This window comes from Lepidochelys olivacea (genome assembly GCF_965140295.1).
Source record: "Lepidochelys olivacea isolate rLepOli2 genome assembly, chromosome: 12".
Taxonomy (NCBI): domain Eukaryota; kingdom Metazoa; phylum Chordata; order Testudines; family Cheloniidae; genus Lepidochelys; species Lepidochelys olivacea.
Window position 1 is genome coordinate 4,637,689 of NC_140422.1, and position 22,600 is coordinate 4,660,288.

The 22,600-nt window shown below is 61.0% G+C and overlaps 1 protein-coding gene across 2 annotated transcripts; it reads left to right on the top strand.

The window, feature by feature from the left end:
* The first annotated feature begins 1,710 nt into the window (after positions 1-1,710).
* Positions 1,711-22,330, top strand: ELMO3 (engulfment and cell motility 3). Of its 2 annotated transcripts, XM_084644472.1 has the most exons (21): positions 1,711-1,773; positions 4,809-4,937; positions 5,105-5,145; positions 5,679-5,751; positions 5,856-5,906; positions 6,388-6,557; positions 7,551-7,650; positions 7,733-7,884; positions 9,657-9,735; positions 10,854-10,904; positions 11,252-11,374; positions 12,572-12,703; positions 14,016-14,120; positions 15,289-15,397; positions 15,683-15,819; positions 16,414-16,577; positions 16,821-16,933; positions 17,911-18,015; positions 18,705-18,787; positions 19,484-19,564; positions 20,753-22,330. In XM_084644472.1, exons 2-21 carry the CDS (start codon positions 4,860-4,862, stop codon positions 20,963-20,965), a joined length of 2,160 nt encoding a protein of 719 aa, XP_084500598.1. In that variant the 5' UTR covers positions 1,711-1,773; positions 4,809-4,859; the 3' UTR covers positions 20,966-22,330. The 2 variants fall into 2 exon arrangements, with proteins under 2 accessions (XP_084500598.1, XP_084500599.1); XM_084644473.1 differs by lacking the exon at positions 17,911-18,015.
* Positions 22,331-22,600: the final 270 nt, after the last annotated feature.

Here is a 22,600-nt window from a genome sequence, read left to right on the forward strand (position 1 = left end):
TGGGGCCCAAAATTGGACACAGTACTCCAGATGAGGCCTCACCAGTGTCAAAGAGAGGGGAACGATCACGTCCCTCGATCTGCTGGCAATGCCCCTACCTATACATCCCAAAATGCCCTTGGCCTTCTTGGCAACAAGGGCACACTGTTGACTCATATCCAGCTTCTCGTCCACTGTAACCCCTAGGTCGTTTTCTGCCGAACTGCTGCCTAGCTCCTCGGGCCCTAGTCTGTAGCAGTTGGCTACTGTACACACACAAACACACACATTTTTGTACTTTGGACAAGCGTTGTACAGCGTTAAACCTCAGGCATCTTGTACGTAAAACCTTGAAGGGAGGTATGGTTGTTTCTTTGTCTCTGTCCATTGTAGATTAGGCCATGGAGTTTCTATAGTAAACAAACAGTTAATGCACACCAAAACTAGTGCAAAGCATTGTAAACGGTAGATGAAATACTTACGGATACCTTTTAAACACAATCTATGAGGCAGAACATTTACTGTTGTTCCTTATATAGACACTGCACCTCTCATTGTCAGTGTTACGCATATTGAACAAGTTTTCAACCCTTTGATTTTGCCAATACATAGTCAACTTGTGGGAATGAAGATCATTGAAATGTATCATAAAATATGTAGCCTACATCAAAGGCTATGAAATTAAAATATGCATTTAAAAATATGAGCAATTCTGTAGAAAAATCAGTTATTTATGTATGCAATAAATAAAGTAACAGTGAAGTGTACACTGCAGTGGTGGCAGGATGGGGCTTACTTACAGAAATAAGGATTTTTAATAAGTTACAGGGCAGAAGGGGAATCATGTTACTGGAAGTCCAACACAGTATCATAGGATTCTTTGAGGGAGGTAACAGCAGAAGTATCCAAGCTTGTGTCGCCTACAGGCTCAGAACCAAAAAGGCAAATTAAAAGAACCCAAACTATGTATTTCATTTAATTACTTTCAGGTGCACAGCTCCTGAGATTTGCAGTCTTGAGGTTACGCCGGGGGGGTTGTAGATCTGTATTTAGTAGAAATTTGCCATGGAGAAGCAGCCTTGAGTGAATATTTGAGAACCGAGGTTTACACACCAGGGATGATGTGAAAAAACACGGCCTGCTGCTGGAGAGAAAGGTAACGGCCGCTGACAAAGGCAACAGATCCCCTTGGGGGATCAGGGGAAACTGAAGACGTTTCCGCAGGAGCCGTGGAAGGCCGGCTGCCTTAAAGTCACATGACCCCCAAGAATAAACTTCGGTGTTGGGAAAAAACCGAAGACAAACGTAGCATTAGCAACGCGTCTCGCCACCCGCGCGGGAAGTGCTGGCCGAAAGGATGGACCGAGGCGCGGCTGCTGAGGCTACCGGCGAGACAAGGTGGGTGAGGACTAAGAAAACCTGTCGCGGGCCCATCTGCGGAGCGAGGCAGCTCCAGGCAAGGGGCGCGGGGGCCACAGGCCGCCGCGGGGCTCCGCCGCTTGCCCCGAGCCGTCAAGCCGGGTCTCGGAGCAGGCCCCGGGGAGGGCCGGTGGCCGCTGCACGGGGGCGAGGGAGGGGACGCCCCGCCGGGGCCAGGGGCGAGCCGGCGCGGGGCCGACGCGGCTCCGGGGCGAGCCGGGGCCGGGCGCGGGGCGGCACCGCTCTGCCGCCGGGGCCGGACCCGGGGTGGCTCCACCCCGGGTTCCCCCCGCGCCGGCTCCGGCCCCGCCCCGAGGGCGGGGACACGCGGCCCCGACCCGGAACTGCAGGCGGCTCCGCGGGGTCCCCGGGCCGGTGAGTGCGGCGGGGCGGCCCCGGAGCCCGGGCCCGAGGGGGCGGGCCGGCCGGCCGGGGGCCCGGGGTGGGCTCGGTGGGGGCCCGAGGGGGCGGGCCGGGGCCCCTGGGCCGGCTGGGGGCTCGGTGGGGTGCCCTGGCCCAGGAGTGAGCCGGGTGAGGTCCGTGGGGTGCGGTGGCCCACGGAGGCGGGCCGGGCCGGGTGAGGTCCCTGGGCCGGGCCGGGTGAGGTCCCTGGGCCGGGCCGGGTGCCCCTTGGCATCGGGCACACCCGCTGTTCCTTCCCGCCTGCTCCATGGCAGGTCCCAGTGTCCCCCCGCCCCTCTCCCTTCGGGGCTGGTGGGTGTAGCTGAGCTGGCAGCCCGAGGCTCGGTTGTCCGGCCCGGCTTGCCCGGCCCAGGGCAGACATGCTCCGGCAGCTTCAGCCTGGCTCTGTGCCAGCCGTCCGCTCCCAGCCAGGTGCTGGAGCTAGCTGGGCCTGTCCGCCCCATGACACCTTCCCGCTGCCCTTTCCCTGCCCGCTGTGGCCGCGCTCTGCGTTGCAGACACACCGGTTATGTAACCGGAGCGTAACTCAGCTCGTTGAGCCCTCCCGAAAGGCCTGCAGGTGAGCTTACAGCCTCCAGCGTGGCAAGAGGCTGGCAGTGGGTACGTTTAGGACGGGCTTTCGGGACACTACAGCCACCCCCTGGGAAGAGACAACGCGGGCGACCTAGAGAAACATTACACAGAAGACTGCAGAGGAAGCCACATCCATCAACCACCCGCTTGGAAGCCTGGACACACCGGCAGGAGACCAAAACGCACGGCGAATGCCGGCGGACGCTCTGAGGGCGTGGGAGGATTTTAAAAAAAGAAAAAGACCTCTAACTCTAATCCCCTCCTCAGGCTGGCTGCCCAGCATCTGCCGGCTTGCGCTTAGTCAATTTAAACACCGCTGGTAGGAAATGAAGGGTACGTCTACACAGGGGTAAAGAACCCGCCGCTTGCCCTGGGTCAGCTGTGTAGATGCTTCAGCTGGAGCTCTGGGACCCTGTAAGGGTGGAGGGCAAAGCCGCCTCTAGGAATAAACAGACTAAGCAATTGCTTAGGGCCCTGAGCAGCTCTGGGGTCCCCCAGTTGCTTTTCAAATATGTGTTGGGCGGGGGAGGAAATATTCCTGCTTAGGGCCTACAATGGGCTAGCCTGAGCCCGAGTCTCTACACAGCAAATTTTAGCTCCACCTCGTGAGCCTGGGCCAGCTGTGGCTGCACTGTGGACCTTTTAGCTCTGCGTAGACCTACGCTAACAGGCTCTTTGCCGGAGAGGATTTTGCTATCTACCGCGCTGGTCAAACACCACAAAAAAACCCGTTTCAAATCCATCGATCAGCCATTCGCAGTGAAACGAGGGTTTGCCGAGCCCTGTTTGACGATCGTTGTGGGTTCCTCCTTCGCTTTTGCTGCTGCTCTTCCTTTTTTCCCTTCCTGGCTGCCCTCCGCTTTTTCTTTCTCTTTCCTGAAATAGCCTGGTGTCTCTTTTCTTTCAGTCTTCAGAGCCAGCTTCCTCTTTTCCCTAAGCCTGGATTTGTGCTGGACATGGCCCACCTTGATTACCATGCACATTGTAGGGAGAGTGGTCACTTTGGATGAGCTATTACTAGCAGGAGAGTGAGTTTGTGTGTGTGGTTTTTGGAGGGGGGTGAGAGCACCTGGATTTGTGCAGGAAATGGCCCACCTTGATTATCATGCACATTGTGAAGAGAGTTGTCACTTTGGATGGGCTATTACCAGCAGGAGAGTGAGTTTGTGTGTGCGGGGATGGAGGGTGAGAAAACCTGGATTTGTGCTGGAAATGGCCCAACTTGATGATCACTTTAGATAAGCTATTACCAGCAGGACAGTGGGGTGGGAGGAGGTATTGTTTCATGATCTCTGTGTGTATACAATGTCTGCTGCAGTTTCCACGGTATGCATCCGATGAAGTGAGCTGTAGCTCACGAAAGCTCATGCTCAAATAAATTGGTTAGTCTCTAAGGTGCCACAAGTCCTCCTTTTCTTTTTGCGAATACAGACTAACACGGCTGTTACTCTGAAATCTTCCCACTCTGTACACTTTCTACCTTCCAGGTATTTTCTCTCTCCCTGTCATCCGCCTATCAAATCCTACCTGCCTCTCCTACCCGCTTGGACATTTTACCAGAGCCCTGCTGACTAACTCTGCTGGCTGCAGGGTGATGGTAAAGCCCGGGAGGGGAGCACTGATCAGGGCAATTCTCTGCCCCTCTCTCCGGCTGCTGCCTGTTTCTGCTACTTTACCCCTTCTCCAGCCTTTATTTTTGAGTTTCCCTGCCGCTGCCCATAGTTTCTGGGGCCTCTGAATGAAACTGACTGGATGCTTTAGGGCCAGTAAAAGAGCAGTGAAAGACTGGTCAGTTTTTACTTGACTGCAGCTTGTGGACTCTCTCGAGCCACGGCTGAGGTGGGGGAGTAGACGGAGGGCATGTTGACACTACTGAGCTGATGCTGAAAATGGCCCCCTAGACGTGGCGTACGTCCACGGAAGGGGTTTTTCTGCCGGCGTAGTGACTTGCCTCCCCGAACGACGTTAGCAATGCCGACAGAAGCACCGTTGTCCTGCATAATCAAACGCAGGCTGGATTGCGCAGAAGTTGATGGCGCTCGCCCGAGGGCGTGTTCTTCTCACCCTGGCTGAGTGGGGTTTTCAGGCTGTGCCCCTGGCCGTAGCCCCTGATGGCCCTTTGCGTCGGCTTCTGGGTGGAGAGCTGCTGATGGCTCATGGCGGGTGTGGGCTGCTCCCATCTGACCGAGGTCCCGCTGGTCTCCTGCCCAGTGTAGGCGGTCTCTGGAGGACTGTAATTCTCTGGTGCATTCATTAAGCCTTCGTTCATCTTCGCCCTGCCCATGTGCATTCCCGGTGGTGGGTGTGGTACCACCTGGCACACTTGAGGGTGTGCCAGTCCCATGAGCGTGATGCACGCAGGTGACTTCTGAGTGGTCATCGCGACTGAGTGCCCCCCCCTTTCTCTTTCAAAGTTGCTGTGTGGGGCAGGGAAGGCTCCGAGCGGGAGCCAGAGAACCGGGACCATGCCGCCCCCCAACGACGTGGTGAAAATCGCCATTCAGATGATGGGAGCCATCCCGCAGCTCATTGAACTCAACCAGGTAACGTCCTGCCTTCTGGAAGGCCCAGCTGGCGTGGGGGGGGCTCCTGCTACTGGAGGGGAGCCTGCTGGCAGGGCAGGGATGTGTCTCGCACGGTGTGCTCGGGTGCCGTGCCGGGGGCGACGCCCGGGCCACGCTCCCCACATGCTGTTTCTCTTTGTTTTCAGGCCAAGCCCCTGGCTGCAGTTGTGAAGGAGGTTTGTGATGTGTGAGTAACTCTTCTGTCTGCTCTCTAGCCATGGGCACAGTTTGGGGGCCACCGTCCAAGGTTGTGGTAAAACCCACCTGGGCAGCTGTGGGGGTCCATGGCCCTCCACCTGTCCTGGGTGGGGGACTGGGGTGCCCTAAAGCAGCCCGTGTCTCTGTCCCCCAGGGTGCGCCACCCCGGGCAGATGCAGAGTCCAGGGCTCTCTGGGCAGCTCTTACCCCAGCCCCGGTTTCCGGCCAGGCCAGGGGGGCAGAGCCTTGAGGGAAGGGGAGGAGCAGGGGGCAGGGCCCTGTGGTGGTGTGGGGGGGGCCCCAATAAATGTTAATCCGCCTTTGTTGGAGGACCATCTCTGAGAATGAGCAGGCCCTTTGGGGGATGTCTTGCCCCTCCCGCAGTTCTTTGGCTGGCCCCTCTGCTCCCCATCCCAAAGCACGTGCCGTGCCGTGCCCTCGGTGCAGCCGTGTGGCACGCCGGGCAGTCGGCAGGCAATGAGCGTGGGCGGAAGGTGGAGACCCAACTCTCTCCCGCTGCAGGTGGACCCTGGGGAACGCCGAGCACTATGCCCTGCAGTACGTGGATGGGCAGCAGACGTACATCACCGAGTCGGTGAGTGGCTGGCAGCACGTGAGGCTCTCGCTGGCTGCTGGAGCCCTTTGGCCAGTTCTGACCTACAGGTTCTTCATCCCGTTTTCTTGTCTGTCTCGTCATAGAACCGTGTGGAGATTAAGAATGGGAGCATTCTGCGGCTGACCACTTCTCCGGTACGTCCCACCCCTACCTCCTTGGCCTGCTCCCCCTGCTCCAGCCCGTATTCTCCTCCCCTTTTTGTGACTGGAGAGTCAGAGCTAGACACAGATCCTGCCGCTGACTCCCTGTCAATCCCCTGTGCCTCGGTTTTCCCAGCAGTAACCTGGGGATAAGGATTCTGATTTATTGCAGTGCAGTTCCAGGGGAATTAGAGGCTTGACTAGTGTTTGTAAAGTGCTTTGAGATCCCTGGGGGGATGGTGCCAAACAGTATTGCTATGGCTCAGGTCTGGCTTCCCGCTTCAGCCCCGCCTTGGGACTGCTCTGGTCTGACCCCTCTGTAGTGTAACCTCTTCACCCAGTCTCTCCCTATGGGATTGTCCTGGCCCAATTTCCCCCTCATCCCATTGGGATCCCCAATCCCTGATGTCCCCTCTCGCTGTTCCTGGTCTCATGCGGTGGGATGACGCTGGTCTGACTCCTTCCTGGCTGGCAGGATCAGGAGGCAGAGCGGCTGCACAGCGGGATCCGGAGTAACAACCTGGACGTGAAGGCAGACTCCCTGAAGAAGCTGGCGAACCTCTCCCGAGACATCACCTTTGCCCAGGAGTTCATCAACAGGAACGGCCTGAAACAGCTCTTCCTTATTGTGGAAGAGGGGAACGAGTGAGTGAGTCGCTCCTCTTTGCCCCCCCAACATCCGATGAATTCTGCGCCCGCTTTGTTCCCCTCTCTGTGCCCGTGTGCCTGGCTTGTCTTTTTCCCCAGCCCTCTCCCTGGCGAGGCTGTGCAGCCAGGGGCGGGAGGGTGCCTTGCAGTACGCGCTCTGCAAGCCTTGCTCACACCATGCCGCTCTGGAAGTCTGGAGGACAGGAATGGAAAGGCCTCTGCCGGAGGCCCTGGCAAGGCAGGACTTGCCCCGTGTAAGTTTGCCCATCCCAGATGGTCCATCCCTCCCTGGGGAGACTGTTCCGCAGCCCGATGGATCTCGCTGCCAGGAACCCTCCTGGTCATCCTGTGGTGTTCTGCACCCCATTGCTGTCGTCACTGCCTCCCACGTGTACCCCCCAGCTGATCCCTCGCCCTCCCTCAGTGTGAGAGCCCCGGATAGTCTGTCCCCCTCTGTCATCGCTTTGACCTAGCTCTTTGGCTTCTTCCTTGGTCTCGGCTTTTCTTGCAGCACGTGTTCGTTCTCCCTGGGCTCCCTGCGGGCACATGCACGTTTCTGGCTCCCAGGCGAGGGGAACACCGTGTATCGTGTTGTCTGGCAGCGCTGCATGTGCGGGGAGTTAGACTGCGCTGTGGAGCATATGCCCGAGGCCGCAGAATTCAGGCTGTTACCCTGGATTTCCTTGAGGCTTGTACGCTTAACTGTGCAACCCTAACGTCCTGTGTCCTTCTTGGCGCTTTCCGGGTCTCCAAACTCCTCCTTGGGCTAAGGGAGAGGCTGATTGCTTGTACCGAGTGTTCTCTCTCCAGTGCTCATCCCCTGTCTCTTTCTCTCGCCCTCTCCCTGTTTTCTGTCTCTCTAGGTGTTTCTAATGTGCCCATCGCTGTGGTGTCTGGGCGGCTTTGTCCCTGCTGCCCTGGTCTATCGAGCGGCGTTTCTGTGGGGTCCCTGGGCCCCCTCTCACCATGTTTGCTGTTCTGTTGCTCCAGTATAGGGGAGATTCTAGCCCACACCCTGAAGGCCTTCATGGAGCTGATGGAGCATGATTTCGTCTCCTGGGAGACGCTGAGCCGGGCCTTCATCAGAAAAGTAAGTCACTCCCCAGAGCCTTGGCAACCCGCCGTGCCAGGGCGGCTGAGCCAGTCGTGTCTCTGACCGCCCGTTGTTACAGATCGTGAAGTACGTCAACGCGAGTGGGATGGACGCCTCTGTCCAGCAGCTCTCCCTGTCCATCCTGGAGAACATGGTCCCGAGCAGCCGCTCCCTCTTTGAGCTGGTCAAACACGAAGTGACCCTGGATCGCCTCCTCACCCACCTGCAGGTGTAAGTGCAGCCGACTTTCAGCGTTCCCCGAGGGTGCTTCAGCCCTGCTTGGCCCTGAGGCCCCGCCCCCTCCCCTGAGTCTCCGCCTCTTCCCAGCCCCGCTCCTCCTCCTCCTCCTCCTCCCCCCAGCGCCTCCCGCCCGCCACCAAACAGCTAATGGGTGGTGGGCGGGAGGTGCTGGGGGAGGAGCTGATGGGTGGGGCCTGCCGAACAGCTGATCGCCCTTTTTTTCTTTTTCCCGGGGGTGCTCCAGCCCCAGAGCACCCACGGAGTCGGCGCCTATGAGCACAGCACCAGCTGTGATCCCATCCTGCCTCTGCTGGCCTGCATCTCCTCGGCCTGCCCCGCTTCCCTGGGGAAAGCAGTCTGCAGCCTACTCCAGTTCCCTGCTCCTCTGCCTTCCTTTTCCACTATGATTTCAGCCCACCCCACTTGGCTCCGGCTGGGCAATGTTCTCTACCCCCTTTCCCTCACTAGGACTTGCCCCTCGGATGTTTGCCGCCATCACGTCCTGGCTTAGCTACGTGTAGCTCCGTCCGCCTGGCTCGCTCTGTGTTGCCCTCCAAGTTTGTTGTTTCTCCAGGCTTCCCATCTAGCTCTGGCTGGGAATGAGCTCCCAAGGCAGCCCCCAGCATGCTGGCTGTCATGCCCTGTAGCCTTTTAGAGACAGGCGGGCCTGTTCTCCCCTCTGCTCCGTCACATCGCAGACCCTCACTCCTTTGCTGGGTGTTCTCATTGTAAGGTCCTTCAGCATTGCTGCTTCCCGGCTTGCGCTCTCCCGCTGAAGCTCTGGTGCCAGTAACACTCTCAGCATCGGGGTTTGGCCGATCTGCGGGGAAATCTGAGCTGGCGGAGCCATGTGCCAACTCTGAAATGAGCCCCGGCTTCTAGGCAGTTACAGCCCCCCAGGAGAGCAGGGTCTGGGGGTCTCAGCGGCCCCGGAGCTGGTCCTAGACTTGTTCTCACTCTTGGTCCGGCCGGGTCTGTAGCGAACACTCTCTGGTTTCTCCTTTATTCCTCTTTTCTCCGGTCCGTAGCCATGGTACGTTCCTGCCCCGGCCAGCCCAACTCCATCCGACTTTGGGAACGCTGCGTGCATGGTGTCGCCTCTCCTTCCCCCTGGTGAGCTCGGCCAGCCTCCCCCGACACGGGCTGAGGAGTCAGGCCTGGCACACATGACTGCTCCTTGCCCTGCTCTCCCTCGCCAGTTCTGGAACAGCCCCTGTCCTCCTTGCTGGGCGGCAGGAAGTTCATGCCGTAGCGCCTGAGTGGGGGGAGCTCCCCCTCCTGCCTGGGTTTAAATCCCTCCTGATAAGCCCTGCCAGCATGGAGCAGGCGTTCTGCGCCCATCAGCTGACGCACAGCCTGGCAAATGCAGGCGTTTGCCTCACCCTGCCCGCCCCAGGCCCTCTTCTCTCTCCACTGTCGACTGGGTCATGGGCCCAGCAGGGCTCTGCCCTGGCCTTCCTCTCCCCCGTTCTCTCTTCAGGCCCCTGAATGCCTTTCAGTCTCTTCACTCTTGTGCCCACTCTCTGCAGGGAGCCTGCTGCCCTTACGATGCCCGTCTGTGCCCTGGGACCGGGCGCCAGTGGAATGTCCCCTGATCTGTACCTGGCTCGCAGATGCCTCCGGCCGGCTTCCCCACTGGGAGCTGACAGCTGGGGGCAGCCTGGTGGCATGGGGCCAGCCAGGCTGGGAGAAGAGCTGGGAGCGGGCGGCTCAGGCCCACCCTCCAGGCTAGTCACGCTAGTGATTCATCTCCTTGCCCCTAGGACCAACCAGCAGCTGCAGCTCAAAGCCATGGCACTGCTCATCGCCCTGCTGCTGAATGCCAACGACACAGAGAGGAGGGTAAGGTCCCCTGGCCCGCTCCCGCGGCCCTCTGAGCTGGCCATGCCCCTGGGGTCACTGTGGGGCCGGGGGCGAGGAGGGAATGCAGTCTGTCCGCCCAGAGTGTGGGCTGTGAGCCCTCTGAGAAGGGCTGTTTGGGAGTGGGGGGGCACTAAATGTGCTGTGGGAGGGGAGGACGGGGGCTGCCTGTCCGTGTTGGAAAAGACAGTGGTCAGGTCAGGGGGGCCGGGCCGGCTGCCTGCCTGGGCTGCGCGTGGCACCCCCTGGTGGTGAGCGGGGCAGCCAGGGGTGTTGCACTGCTGGGTTCCCTTAGCTGCCTCACGAGGCGCTTTGCCTAGAAATGTCCCCATGCTGCTAGCCCCGGCTCGGCTCCCTGAAGGGGGCACCGCTGGAGCCCTGGGGGAGAGGAGGGGCCAGCGTTTTAACTACCGTGTTGTCTGACCCCCCTTGGGCAGGTCAGGAAGACGCAGGGCCTGACAACAATAGCTGGTGCCTGTCCGCGCGAGGGCTCCGGCGGGCAGAGCTCCACGGATGATTGCAGCCCGGGGCGCTGGCTGCTTGTCTGGAGCATCCTGCTGAGTCTGCGCTGTGCTCCCCGGCCCTGCTCCCCCCAGGCTGAGGAGAGGCGTGTGGCCGAGGGCACAGACCAGGGCAGGGCAGCTGGACATGAGCCTGGACTTTGCCTGTCCCACCTCCACCCTTCCATTGCCCTGCGCGGCGCCGAGAATGCGGCAGGGCCTAACTAGCCAGCTGCTTTATCGCCCTCTGTGCCCCACGCAGAGCCCCACACAGGCCACACCCGCAGGGTCCGGCCTGGGCTGCGTGCCCTGGGCCCACCCCTCGGCTCCCTGCTCCGCCGGGTGCTGATCTGGGCTGGACTCTTCCCCGCGAGCAGGAGGTGCCCGGGCTCTAGATCCTTTCATTTCCTGCACGCCTGTGTAATTCTCAGAGCCTGCCTGTTTCCCCCACCCAACCCCACCTGGGGCGGCCGGGGAAGGTCAGCTGGCCTCGCCCAGTGCTTGGCCCTGTGGATTGGTGGGGAAAGCGGCTGCTGGAGGAAACCGCACGGGCCCGGCGGAGCGGGCTGGGCGAGTCTCACCGGCTCTCTCCCTTCCTAGGACATGATGGGCTATCTGGGCCAGAGGAAAATCCGGCAGTTCATTCACAAGGTGGGAATGCAGAGAGCTCCTGGCCTCGCGCCCCGCCCCTACGGTCTGTGCATCCTCCCTGCCCCCTGGCTGCCGGCCCCTGGGCCAGGTGTCTGTGCGCCCAGAGCCCCTGCCTGTGGCGTTTCTGTCACCCACCCCCCCGCTTTGTGCCAGCCTCCTGCCAATGCTGCTGTGCCCTCCCTCTCCCCGCCCTGGCAGCTGGGGGCCTAGACTAGACTAGACTGCTGCCTCTGTCTAGTGCTGGCCCCAGGACCCCTGCGCCCCGCAGCTCTTGCCCCGGGAGCGGGTCACGGAAAGCTGGGGTCCAGGCTGGGGTCAGTGACGGCCTTTGTTTGGGGCTCCTGTAGAACATTATCCACGCCTCGGAGCCGATGGGGGATGAGATGGCCCATTATCTCTACGTGCTGCAGTCCATCACCCTCAACCTGCTGGAGTGGAAGATGCGGACCCCCATGGACCCTTATTCGCAGGTCTGACGGGCCCTTGTCCCCCTGTGGGCCTGTCGGGTGGGCGCTCTCCTCCCCAGGACTCCTCCGCAAAGTGTCCCCCTCCCACCTTTCTGCCCCTGCCACTTCTCCCCCCTCCTTCCCCCACTCCCCAGAGAGCTGAGCCCCCAGATTGGACCACTCCTCTTTGCTTCCAGTCCTACTGAGAGTTGGCTGGCAGGGATGGAGCTACTGCCCCCTGCTGGTGGAGGGAGGCACAGCTGTGCTGTGTCAGGTGTGCCCAGGTCGTGTAGGGCTGCGTTTCTGAGTGCTCAGCACCCACGGCTGGAACTGGCCTTTCCAAGGGTTCAGCTGCCAGGGTTGGGAAACTCATCTCAGAAAAGATCATTACAGCTGGAAAGGAACAGAGAAGAGCAACAGAAATGATGTGGGGGATGGAACAGCTTCCGTATGAGGAGAGAGGAATGTGGCTGGGACTGTTCGGTTTAGAAAAGACGACTCGGGGGGGGGGGAGGGATAGGATGGAGGTCTCTAAAATCATGACTGGTGTGGAGACAGTGAATAGGGATGTGTCATTTACCCCTTCACACAACACAAGAACCAGGGGTCAACCAATGAGATTAACAGGCAGCAGGTTTAAAACAAACAAAAGGAAGTACTACTTCACACAACGCGCAGTCAACCTGTGGAACTCCTTGCCAGGGGATGTTGTAAAGTCCAAAAGTATAACTGGCTTCATAGAAGAACTAGCTAAGGATGAGTGGGGTGTCCCTAAGACCGACTGCCAGATGCTGGGACTGGATGACGAGATGTCACTTGATCATTACCTGTTCTGTTCATTCCCTTGGAAGCACCTGGCACTGGCCACTGTCGGAAGACAGGATACTGGGCTAGATGGACCATTGGTCTGACCCAGTGTGGCCGTTCTTGTGTTCTTATACCTCTGAGCCAGGCGGCCTGGTCCCTCCCCCGTCCATGGGTTTGTTCAGCTGGGCCTCCCCCCACTCTCCTGTGTTGGGACCCCGCAAAGCTCTGGAGTTTTTGTTTGCTCGCTGGGGGGACTGTGGTCCTGGGGGCGCTAGACGGGGTGGCCTGGTGGGGACAATTCCTTTCCCAGCAGGGTCTGAGCTTTGCCTGTGGGATGGAGCTCGGGGCGGCAGCCCTGCCTTGGCCTTGCTAGGGTTGGATCGAGGCATCAGCCAGGCCCTGCTCTCTCCGCAGGAACAACGGGAGCGTCTCCAGTCCCTGCGTCAGAGCGCCTTCGAGTCGGAGAACGAGCCTTCTGCCGGCACCTTCGGCACGGAGCACCGGCGCTCTCTGTGCGTCAAGGAGTTCCGCAAGCTGGGCTTCCAGGTGAGTCGCCGCCCAGACCTTCCCCTGGCCAGCAGCCCCGGCCCGCTCCGAACCGCCCTCCCCTCGCTCGCTCTGCCTGGAGAGCTGCAGGGGCCATTTCCACCTCGGCGGTCAGGAGCTAAGAGTTGGCCTGCGAAGGCAGGAGCCGTGCGGAAGCGTGGCACGCACTGTTTCTCCCCCGGCAGCCCCCGCTCCCCCGCGTCTCTTGCCTTCGCAAGAGAGCCGCGACCAGCAGTTGGCTTCTGTCGGTGTCAGTTCGGGTTTGGGATTGCGGACGCACGGTTTGCACCAGGGTGTGCTGGCCCCTTAAGGGAAGGCCTTGCCCCCTCCCACCCTGTTTTGGCCCTTCGGGGAGAGGCGTTGTGCGGGTGGGGGCTGTGGGCAGGAAGCAGTGCATGCTGGGAAAGGGAGGGGGTTAAAAACTCCTGCTCTGGGTGAGAAGGAGCCTAGAGAGACCTGAGGCAGTGTGTCCTCCCAGGGCCCTTGCCCTTGGTTACAGGGTCTGACCCATCCCCTCTAGAGGGCAGCTCAGTGCCCACCCCTCGAGCGTGGGCTTTGGGCCTGGACCAGGCAGTGGCATGACTGTCCTCTCCAGACTCAGCTGTCCCTGCTCCCCAGGGCTACGTCCTACTTTGTCCCGTCTGCCTCCCTGCCCCTTCCACGGGACACTTCAGCAGTGCCCTCCCAGCTCTGTTCCTGGCTCTGTCCCCACTGCTGGCCCTGGGTCAGACCCCAGTCACTGGAGAGCCCCCCCGGCCAGGGGAGAACCCCTACCTGGACCTTGGCCTTGCACCATGTGAGACTGCAGGATCCTCTACGTCAGCCAAGAGGTGGCTGGAGGACTGGGGTTCTGGGGCCAGCCTGGGACCCCAGGCAGGCTGCTACCAGGACAGCCAGGAGAACGTACAAATGGCAGCTCTTTCCCATGTCTGATAGCCTTGCTTCTGTGCGCTGCATGTATTCGGTCGATCCCGTCTGAGCTCAGCATGCCCCGTTAGGGGCCTTCAGTACGCGCCGCTGGCTTGGGGAGCCTGCGTCCTGGCCCAGGCTGTGCATCCCCACGAAGAGATGCGGAAATCTCATTCGGTTCTCACTGGGCCGCCCGGCCTCATCTCAGCCCCTTGTTCCCCAAGGCGCTGGTAATCCTGGCGTTAGCACAGCGAGGTCTCTGGAGCCGTAGTGAGCCTGTGGGACAGTGACCGATATGTACCAACTGTTCGTATCGGCATCCTAAACGGCAGCCCTCTCCTTGCACTGGGGGCTCTGCCATTACGGTCGGTCACAAAACCTGCATCCTCTTGTGTCCTCCCAGAACTACAGTAACCCTGCCGAGGACCTGCAGCACGCGCCCCCGGGACTGCTGGCCCTGGACAACATGGTCTACTTCTCCAGATGCTGCCCGAGTGCCTATAGCAGAGTGAGTGTATGTTACCGGCTCGTGAGCTGTACCCCATGCACAGCCCTGGGAGGTTTCTCCCCGCTCTCCGGGTTTGTTTACATGTGGACCTACCTTAATCTGAATTAACTTTTCTGTGTAGACGACCCTTTATTTCTCGTAGCTGGAGAGGCCCTAGCGGTAGGTCTGCCTGGGCCTTCCCATCCTAAGGCCAGTTTGTCAGTTATTCGTAACCTCCTCAGCTGTTCAGCCAACGTGCTCACTGCTCTTTGCCTCTGGCTGAGGCTGATGGGTTTGGGAGTGTTGAGCCAGGCTGTTCTGATGGGCAAGGAAAGCCGTAACTACGCTCTGGGTACAGGTTTTGGCCCGCTCTCATGCTGAAGCAGGCGGGCTGGGCAGCTGAAATTTCCCATGGCCCTTGGGGCACCAGAAGTGCTTTCAGTGCTGCTAAAAACCATCTCTGGTTTGGCTGAGAGAGAATAACGCAAATATCCTCTTTGCACATGGGGAGTGAGAGAGCTCAGGAGCCGGGACCCAGCAGGACGCAGGGCGGGAAACGCGGGCAAATTCCCTGAAGCAAAGCGCTGGGTTCTCTGGTTTGTGCTGCACCAGGGGTCAGACTGGATGAGAACAAGGATCCTTTCTGTGCGTCTATGAAAAACCTACAAATAAGTGCAGCTCAGGTTCTGGTAGCAGCATGCCACCCCCCCGAAGTGCTGAGCAGGGCAGGGCTCAGCACAGTCCCGTCGCTGGGGACTGTGGCGTAGGATGGATGGTACCGTAGTGCCCTGGTTCTGGAGCTGGCCGAGATGCCAGTAAAGACATTGTGCCCTTGCACTGGTCTGCCTGTCTCTTCTCTGGGCGTCTCCGGCAGCATCTCCTTTCAGTTCCGAGGGAGCCTGGCTGCTTCGGGGCATGACGCTTCCTCGTAGATTTCTCACTGCCACTGAATTCTAACCTGCCCGCCCTGGGGGGCCGGGATCCCTTTGCTGGGGAACCTGGACCCCGAGCTTCCTGGCCACTGTGCAGCTGGTGGGAGCCTTTGGGCTTGGAGGGGGTACACTGACCCTACCCATCCCTGCCCTCGCTAGCCCGCCGTGCCGCCCCCGCCTGGGAGAGCTCTTTGGCGGCTCTGCCTGCCCGGGGGCGTGTGCACTCGGGGAGCTGTGACGGGGCCTGTGTCTCTCAGTTTGTCCTTGAGAACAGCAGCCGTGATGATAAACACGAGTGCCCGTTTGCCCGGAGCAGCATCCAGCTGACCCTGGCCCTCTGCGAGATCCTACATGTCGGGGAACCATGTGAGTGCGCGGCCCCTTGCATCTGCTAACGTAGCCCATCCAGAGCCCCACGACTCCCGGCTGGGTTAGGGGGTGGGCGCAGCCGAAACCAGTGGGCATCACGGATCCTGGCTGGGTTAGGGGGTGGGTGCAGTCAAAACCTTGTGGGTGTCCTGGCTCCTGGTGGGGGGGATGGGCGCAGCCATACCCTGCAGGCATCATGGCCCCCATTTCTGGGACCTCCTGGTTGTCAGGGTTTCCAAAAAAGCAGGGAAACCTGGTCCCATTTTGTCCTTCTTGCCTCAGGCTCGGAGACGGCCCAGGCCTTCTACCTCATGTTCTTTGGTCAGGACCACTTCTTCGAGGAGCTCTTCTGTATCTGCATCCAGCTGCAGAACAAGACCTGGAAGGAGATGCGCGCCACGCAGGAGGACTTTGACAAGGTGAGCCCCACGGGAGGACACCCAGAATGCTGCCATGTAGCGGGGTCTCCAGGGTCTCACAGGGCAGATGGGATCTGGACAGATCTGCACTGTGGAGCGGGATCCTGTGCTGATGCCCCAGGTGGTGCAGGGCGCTGTGGAGCGGGGTCCCGTGCTGGCATGATGGTGGCGTGCGCCCCGCAAGGGGCGTGGGGGGCTGTGGAGCGGGGTCCCGTGCTGGCGTGACGGTGGCGTGTGTCCTGCAAGGGGCGAGGGGGGCTGTGGAGCGGGGTCCCGTGCTGGTGTGATGATGCCGTGTGCCCCACAAGGGGCGAGGGGGGCTGTGGAGCGGGGTCCCATGCTGGCCTGACGGTGGCGTGTGCCCCGCAAGGGGCGAGGGGGGCTGTGGAGCGGGGTCCCGTGCTGGCATGACGCTGCCGTGTGCCCTGCAAGGGGCGAGGGGGGCTGTGGAGCGGGGTCCCGTGCTGGCGTGACGGTGGCGTGTGCCCTGCGAGGGGGGCTGTGGTGCGGGGTCCCGTGCTGGCGTGACGGTGGCGTGTGCCCTGCGAGGGGGGCTGTGGAGCGGGCTCCCATGACGATGCCTTGTGCCTGCAGGTGCTGCAGGTGGTCCGGGAGCAGATCACCCGTACCCTGTCCCTCAAACCCACCTCCCTGGAGCTGTTCAAGACCAGAGTGAACGCGCTTAACTACAGCGAGATCCTGAGGCTGCGGCAGACGGAGAGGATGCACCAGGAGGAGACGCTGGCCGTGCCTGTGCTGTGAGTGGGAGGGGGGCTGGGGCACAGGGAAAGGGACCCCTGGCTCTGTGTCAGGGGCTGCAGGGGGAGTCCCCTACTCTGCGAGTTGGGGTCCGGGGTCCCCGGTCTGAGCGTTAGGGGTGGGGGTCTGCAGTCCTTGCTTCGAGCGCTGCAGGGAGGGGGTGGGGTCCCTGCGCCAAGCGCTGGAGGGGAGCCCTGCGTTCGGGGGGTACCTGCCCATGTCCCATCTCGCCCGCTCCCCAGGGAACTGCGAGAGAGGCTCAAGCCCGAGCTCCTGGAGCTGATCCGCCAGCAGCGGCTCCTGCGCCTCTGCGAGGGGACCCTCTTCCGCAAGATCAGCAGCCGCCGCAGACAGGGTGAGGGGGCCTGGGGTCAGGGGTCAGGGCAGCGCCGTGCCCTGGCACGAAGGGGGTGGGGCGCCCGAGGTGAGCACGCCTGCGGGGGGCAGAGAGTGGGCACTCACGTACGTTGGCTGAACTCCGGAGACCAGAGGGGCTGAACTGCAGGAGCTAAGGGAGACAGAGAGGTTCATGAGGGGACCCCATGGAATGGTCCCACCCCCAGTCTGGCAGCCCCTGAGCTGTTGAGGAGGATGCAAGTTTCGGGGTAGGAGAACTCCAGGCAGGTGTGTGGGAAACGATCCCAGAGTCGGGACCCTCCCGATGATGTCATGGTGTCCTCTCGACCTGAGGATACCCTGCAGCAGTGCAGAAGTAAGGGTGGCATGGTATGGGGGGCGCGTCACTTTTTGGGGGAGGTCATCACAGCCTGAAATATTTTCAAAGGGGGGGACGGGGGTCCCAGCAAACAACGTTGGAGAATCCTGGATCTAGCTAGACTTGCATGCAGTGCTGGGGAGGAGCCGGTGGTCATGGTATGTGTCAGTACCAGTGACACAGGGAAAGGCAGGAGAGAGGTCCCGGAGGTCAAATTTGGGTTGCTAGGTGAGAGATTACAGTCCAGGGTCTCCATGGCAACATTCTCTGAAATGCTCCCAGTTGCAGGCACAGGGCCGGTTAGACAGGCAGAGCTGCAGGGTCTCAATGCACGGGTGAGACCATGGAGTTTGGAGGAGGGGTTTGGGTTTACTGGGAACCTTTTGGGAAAGGGGGAGCCTGTATACGAAGGATGGGCTCCACCTAAACCAAAACAAAACCAGCTTGCAGCCATGTAAAGTAAAAAGGTCGTAGAGGGGTTATTAAACTAAGGGCTGGGGGAAGCCGACAGGTGCGGAGGAGCACGTGGTTCGGACAGAGACCTCCCTGAGGGGAGGAGGAGACGTGCGTCCCTGGGTGAGCTGCAGGCCCTGACTGCCGCTCCCTTCCCGTCCCAGATAAGCTCTGGTTCTGCCGCCTGTCCCCCAACCACAAGGTGTTGCACTACGGAGACGTGGAGCCGGGGGTGCAGAGCCCCCCCATCGAGAGCCTGCCGGAGAAGAGTACGTGACAGCCAAGAGGGGGATCGTCCCTCACAGGGGATGTGATCGCAGGGTGCCGAGTAACAAATGGGGCAGCGGCGATCGGGTGCTTCTGTTCTCTCTCTAACACAGAGCAAGGGACGCTTGGTGGCTGAACGGTGGGAAATTCCAGACCGATGCTCTTCCCACAGGGGGTGGTTAGCCTGTGGAACTCATGGCCACAGAAAACTGCTGAGGCCAAGAATTTAGCAAGATTCCCAGAGAGAGTGACTATGGAGCGGCCAGAGCTGGCATCGTTCATGCCAACACTTGGCCTAGACAGGATATTAACTGTCCTGCTTTCGGGCTTCAGCTGGTCTGTCTTAGACAGCGGGGGCAGCGCATCCCCACCTGCTCCTGGGGTTCGGGCACTGGCCTCTGAAGCAGCTGGCGTTGGCTACTGAGGGAGATGGGGCTCCGAGTAGATGGGCCTTGGCTCTGAGCCTGTCTGGTGGTGCCCAGGCTGCTGAATAACCCCAGGCTGCTGGCATGTACCTGCCCTGCCCAGCACCCAAGGGGGCTGTCTTTCCTCCTGTGCTTGTCTTGCCAAGAGACCTGTGCTGGGCTCCCTCGGGGGGTGCGTCTGCCGGGGCTTGGGCTGAGCCACCTGGGGTGGAGCTGGTGGGCGGGGGGAGCATGCTGGGCTCTGCTGAGTGCCTCTGTCCCCCCAGTTCCCGTGGCCGACATCAAGGAGCTGCTGGTTAGCAGGGAGTGCCCGCACATGAAGGAGAAGGGCTCCGGGAAGCATAACAAGGTCAGCAGCTGCTCCCTGCCTGGCCACTAACTCCCCCCCACCCCGGGCTCTATACAGGCATGGGTCTGTCAGCTGGGTCCCGGGGGTGGGGCTGCCTGCCTGCCCGATAGCATGCCTCCCTCTCCTTGTTATCCACACTGCGCTGGTCCAGGGAAGGCAAAGTGAGCACAGAGATCTGGGCAGGCGCATGCTGCAAGGGCAGCTGTGAAGGGCCAGCAGCCACCCTGTGTAGGCCACCGTGAGCGTCTAACACCCCTCGTGCTGGCCGGCAGCGCAGGGCCCACTGTGGAACCTGAACGGGACAGAGAATGAGAGCCCAGCAAGGAGGCACTGAGCTGGGCGCTCCCCCACGGCCCTGCGAGTTCACCAGCTCCTTGGGTTTTCCCCGCCTGGAGATCTGGGGTTGCTGACATCGCATGTAGGCCTGGGGCTTGTCCACACAGGAGTTACCGGGCAGCCAAATCGACGGCGCCCCAGCTTGCTGCACGGCGCTGTCCCGGCGAGGCTGGGGCTCTGCACTCACATGTTGCCTGGCCACTCGCGGTGCAGCCCAGCCCTGCGACATGTCACCGCAGGATACAGCCCTGTCCGCTGCCTGCCTGGGCCCCGTGCTCTGCACAGCCCTTCCTGTCCTTGTGCAGCTGCACCCAGGACTGGCAGCTGGGAGAGTGAGATGCACCTGCTGTTTCCCCACAGGATGTCCTGGACCTGGCCTTCTCCATTAGCTACGACGTGGAGGAGTACTACCTGAACTTCATCGCTCCCACGCGCTACGAGGTGAGCCTCTGGCTGGGACTTGGCTCCTGGGTTCAGGGGGCCCGTTGGATCAGGTTGTAGCTCAGATTCGGCCGTGGGCTTGGTGGGTGACCTTGGCAGAGCCTCTGCCCCTTTGTCTGTTTCCCCATCTGTGAAAGCAGGAGGCGGCTCCCCCTTGGCAAAGCCCTTCAGGCTCTGTGAAGGGAGAGTGCATGGCAGGGCTGCTGGGGTCTGTGCGGACAGACAGCAGGGAGCAAGGCGGGCACGTGGCACAAAGCTTGTTACCCGGACACGGCGTTCTGAGCTGTAATTCTCCGAGCGAGCCAGCAGTGCCCACGCCGCTCTGGGCAATCCCACGATGCTGGCGTTGCACCCCACTGCCAGTTGTCAGCTGGGGCTGCGGGCAGTTGTGCCTTTGTACGTCAGTGGGGCTGTGCCTTGTGGAAGGCGGGTTCTGCAGTTCACTGCCCACGTGTCCTCAGAGGCTCACAGACCAAGCCTGGATGAATGGGAAGTTACTATTTCCCTCAGCCCGGGCCAGAGGTGAGGGCCCTTGGGGGTGTTGTAGGATCGATCTGGGGGGATGCACCTGGCTGAGATCAGATTGGGATGGGAATATGGCACAGGTGGAGAGGAGGTGTGCCTGGGCCTGGATCAGGAAGGGCTGGAGGAAGAGGTGTGGCAGTGGATGGGCGTGGAGCTAGAATGAGGCATGTGAGATGCCAGACGCCTCTGAAGGGAGGGAGGGTGCACGGTGGACTGTGTGGAGAGACAGGAATGCAGCGAGGGGGGCGCGCTGGGGGACAGGCGTTAGCACTGTCCCTGCCTGGAGAAGACCCTACATACAGCTGGCTGCCCTCCACGCAGTACTGATGTTGAAACAGTGCGACTTTGCCCATAGCCAAGGCCCTGGGGGTCAGACTGGGGGCCAGGGACTGAGCTGTAAGGTTCAGTTCTGGCTGTCCAAAGCCCTTTTGGGACCGGTAAAAACCCAGCTGCCGGAGCCTTCCCCTGGTCACGGGCTGCATCTGCCCCTGTGAATTCCACCCCGGCCTGCTGCCGTCCCTTGGCCTGTTTGAGGCACGTGGCCGAGGGGGCACACCTGTGGCGCTGGGTGGATTGTGGTGGGTGGGAGACTCGGGTGGGTGTTGGAGGCGGGCAGGGGGACAACTACCCCGAGGCTGAGGCCAGTGTTTGGTTGCCCCTCAGTTCTGCCTGTGGACGGACGGCCTGAACGTGCTGCTGGGCCGGGAGATGACGAGCGAGCGAACCCAGAGCGAGCTCGACATCCTGCTCTCCATGGAGCTCAAGCTGCGCCTCCTGGACCTGGAGAACATTCCCATCCCCGACGCCCCTCCCCCCATCCCCAAGCCCCCCAGCAATTTAAACTTCTGCTATGACTTCAGCCCCATGGAACAGTGAGGGCAGCCGCCCCGGCCATGGCTCTCGCCCCGAGCCAGCCCCAGCTCCCAGCCCTGCTAGCGGCTAGTCTGGACCAGAGTCTGCGCTGTAAGGGGGAGGAAGGGAAAACCCGGCTCCGCACTGAGGCATGGGCTCAGGCACCTGCTGCAGCCCCTCCTGCTGGGCAGGGAGCAAGTAGGGGAAGGGCTGGTGGGCAAGGAGACGGGCTCCTACCTGGGCCATGATCTCCTTTCCCCCTTGTCCTGGTTCTGCCCAGGGGGAGCCGCAGAGCCCTGGCCCCTAGTGACTGGCTCCACTCCCCAGGCTGAGCCTGCCCCTTCCAGCGGGGGCCTTGCTCTCCTGCTTGCTGCCTTGACCGAGCAGGGCTGACCCAAGTGCCTTATTGCCCCTCTCTGCACTTGTGCTGCTGCTGTTAATGCGCCGTGGGGGATGGCCTTTGTCTCCCCGCTCCCCACAGCAGGCTGCTCCTGGGGTTTGACAGAACCTTTGGCAACCCACTGGGCCCCTCGGAGCCGGTGCCACCCTCCCACAGAAGTCCTTAACTGCAGCACTGGTATGATACGGTGCCCTTGGGTGCACCCCAGGGAAAGACTCCGAGATGGAGAAGGTACGATTCTGTGTGGCCCCATGCTCCCCCTGCCCCTCTCTGGGTGATGTGACAGCCTGGGTGGGGGGCCAGCAGCCCCACTGTTCTTTATGGACAATAGGGCATTTGGGGGAAAATCTGCCTTCCAGCACCTAAGGCGATAAAGCTGCTGGGGCCACATGGCTGAACGACTCACTGAGCACAAGGAGAAACTGAGTCACTTCCGGTCCCCTCTCCGAGCCTCCCCGAGCTGGGATGCTGGCGCCTGGCTGGTGGGAGATGATGCTAGGCACAGGAGGGCGCCTGCTGGAGGCTCCGCTGTCCCTCGGGGCTGATGCCTGCACACCAGGAATCCTGGCCAGGCTGCCAACGCCCCACGGTGCGCGAGGGGAGGGGAGCCGAGGCATTCCTGGCCGCAGCTCAGCACTGTCTCACCCCATCCTACCGTCTATCCTGCTCCAGGCATCCCCTGCACCCCTTAGCCATAATGCTGCACTTACTAACCGGCCAGCCTGCTTCCCTGGCCCCTCACCCTGCGAACGGGAGCCCCTGCACTGTACCTCTCCAGCCTGGTGCTTCTACTGAGAAAGGTACGCCGTGGCACCAGGCCCTCCCCCTGCCTTCTATAGGGGCCTGTAATAATACTAAGGGACTAACCTGCCTGATGTGTCTCAGCACTGGACCTGCACTGTCCCCTGCCCTGGGGCTGGAGAGGGCTGAGAACAGACCCCTTCCACCCCCCAGCATTTGGACAATAAACACTTGTACGGAGAAACCCACGGCCTGTTTTCTTGTTTCCACCTGGATTACTCCGGCCTCCTTGGGCTGGACCCTGGTTATCTGCAGCAGCTGCAAGGCAGTGACTTCTGTGCTCGGCTGCAGCATAGCGCCCCCCTCGGGCAGTGCTGGCAGAGGGTGGGCCGGGGCCCCAGGCCCTCCCGCTTTGCACAATACACGCGGTCAGTGGGGATGTCCACATTAGAGGCTTTTATTAGAGCACCGTCTACATCACCGTACGAAGGCACCACGAGTCGCTTTGAAGGAGTCTG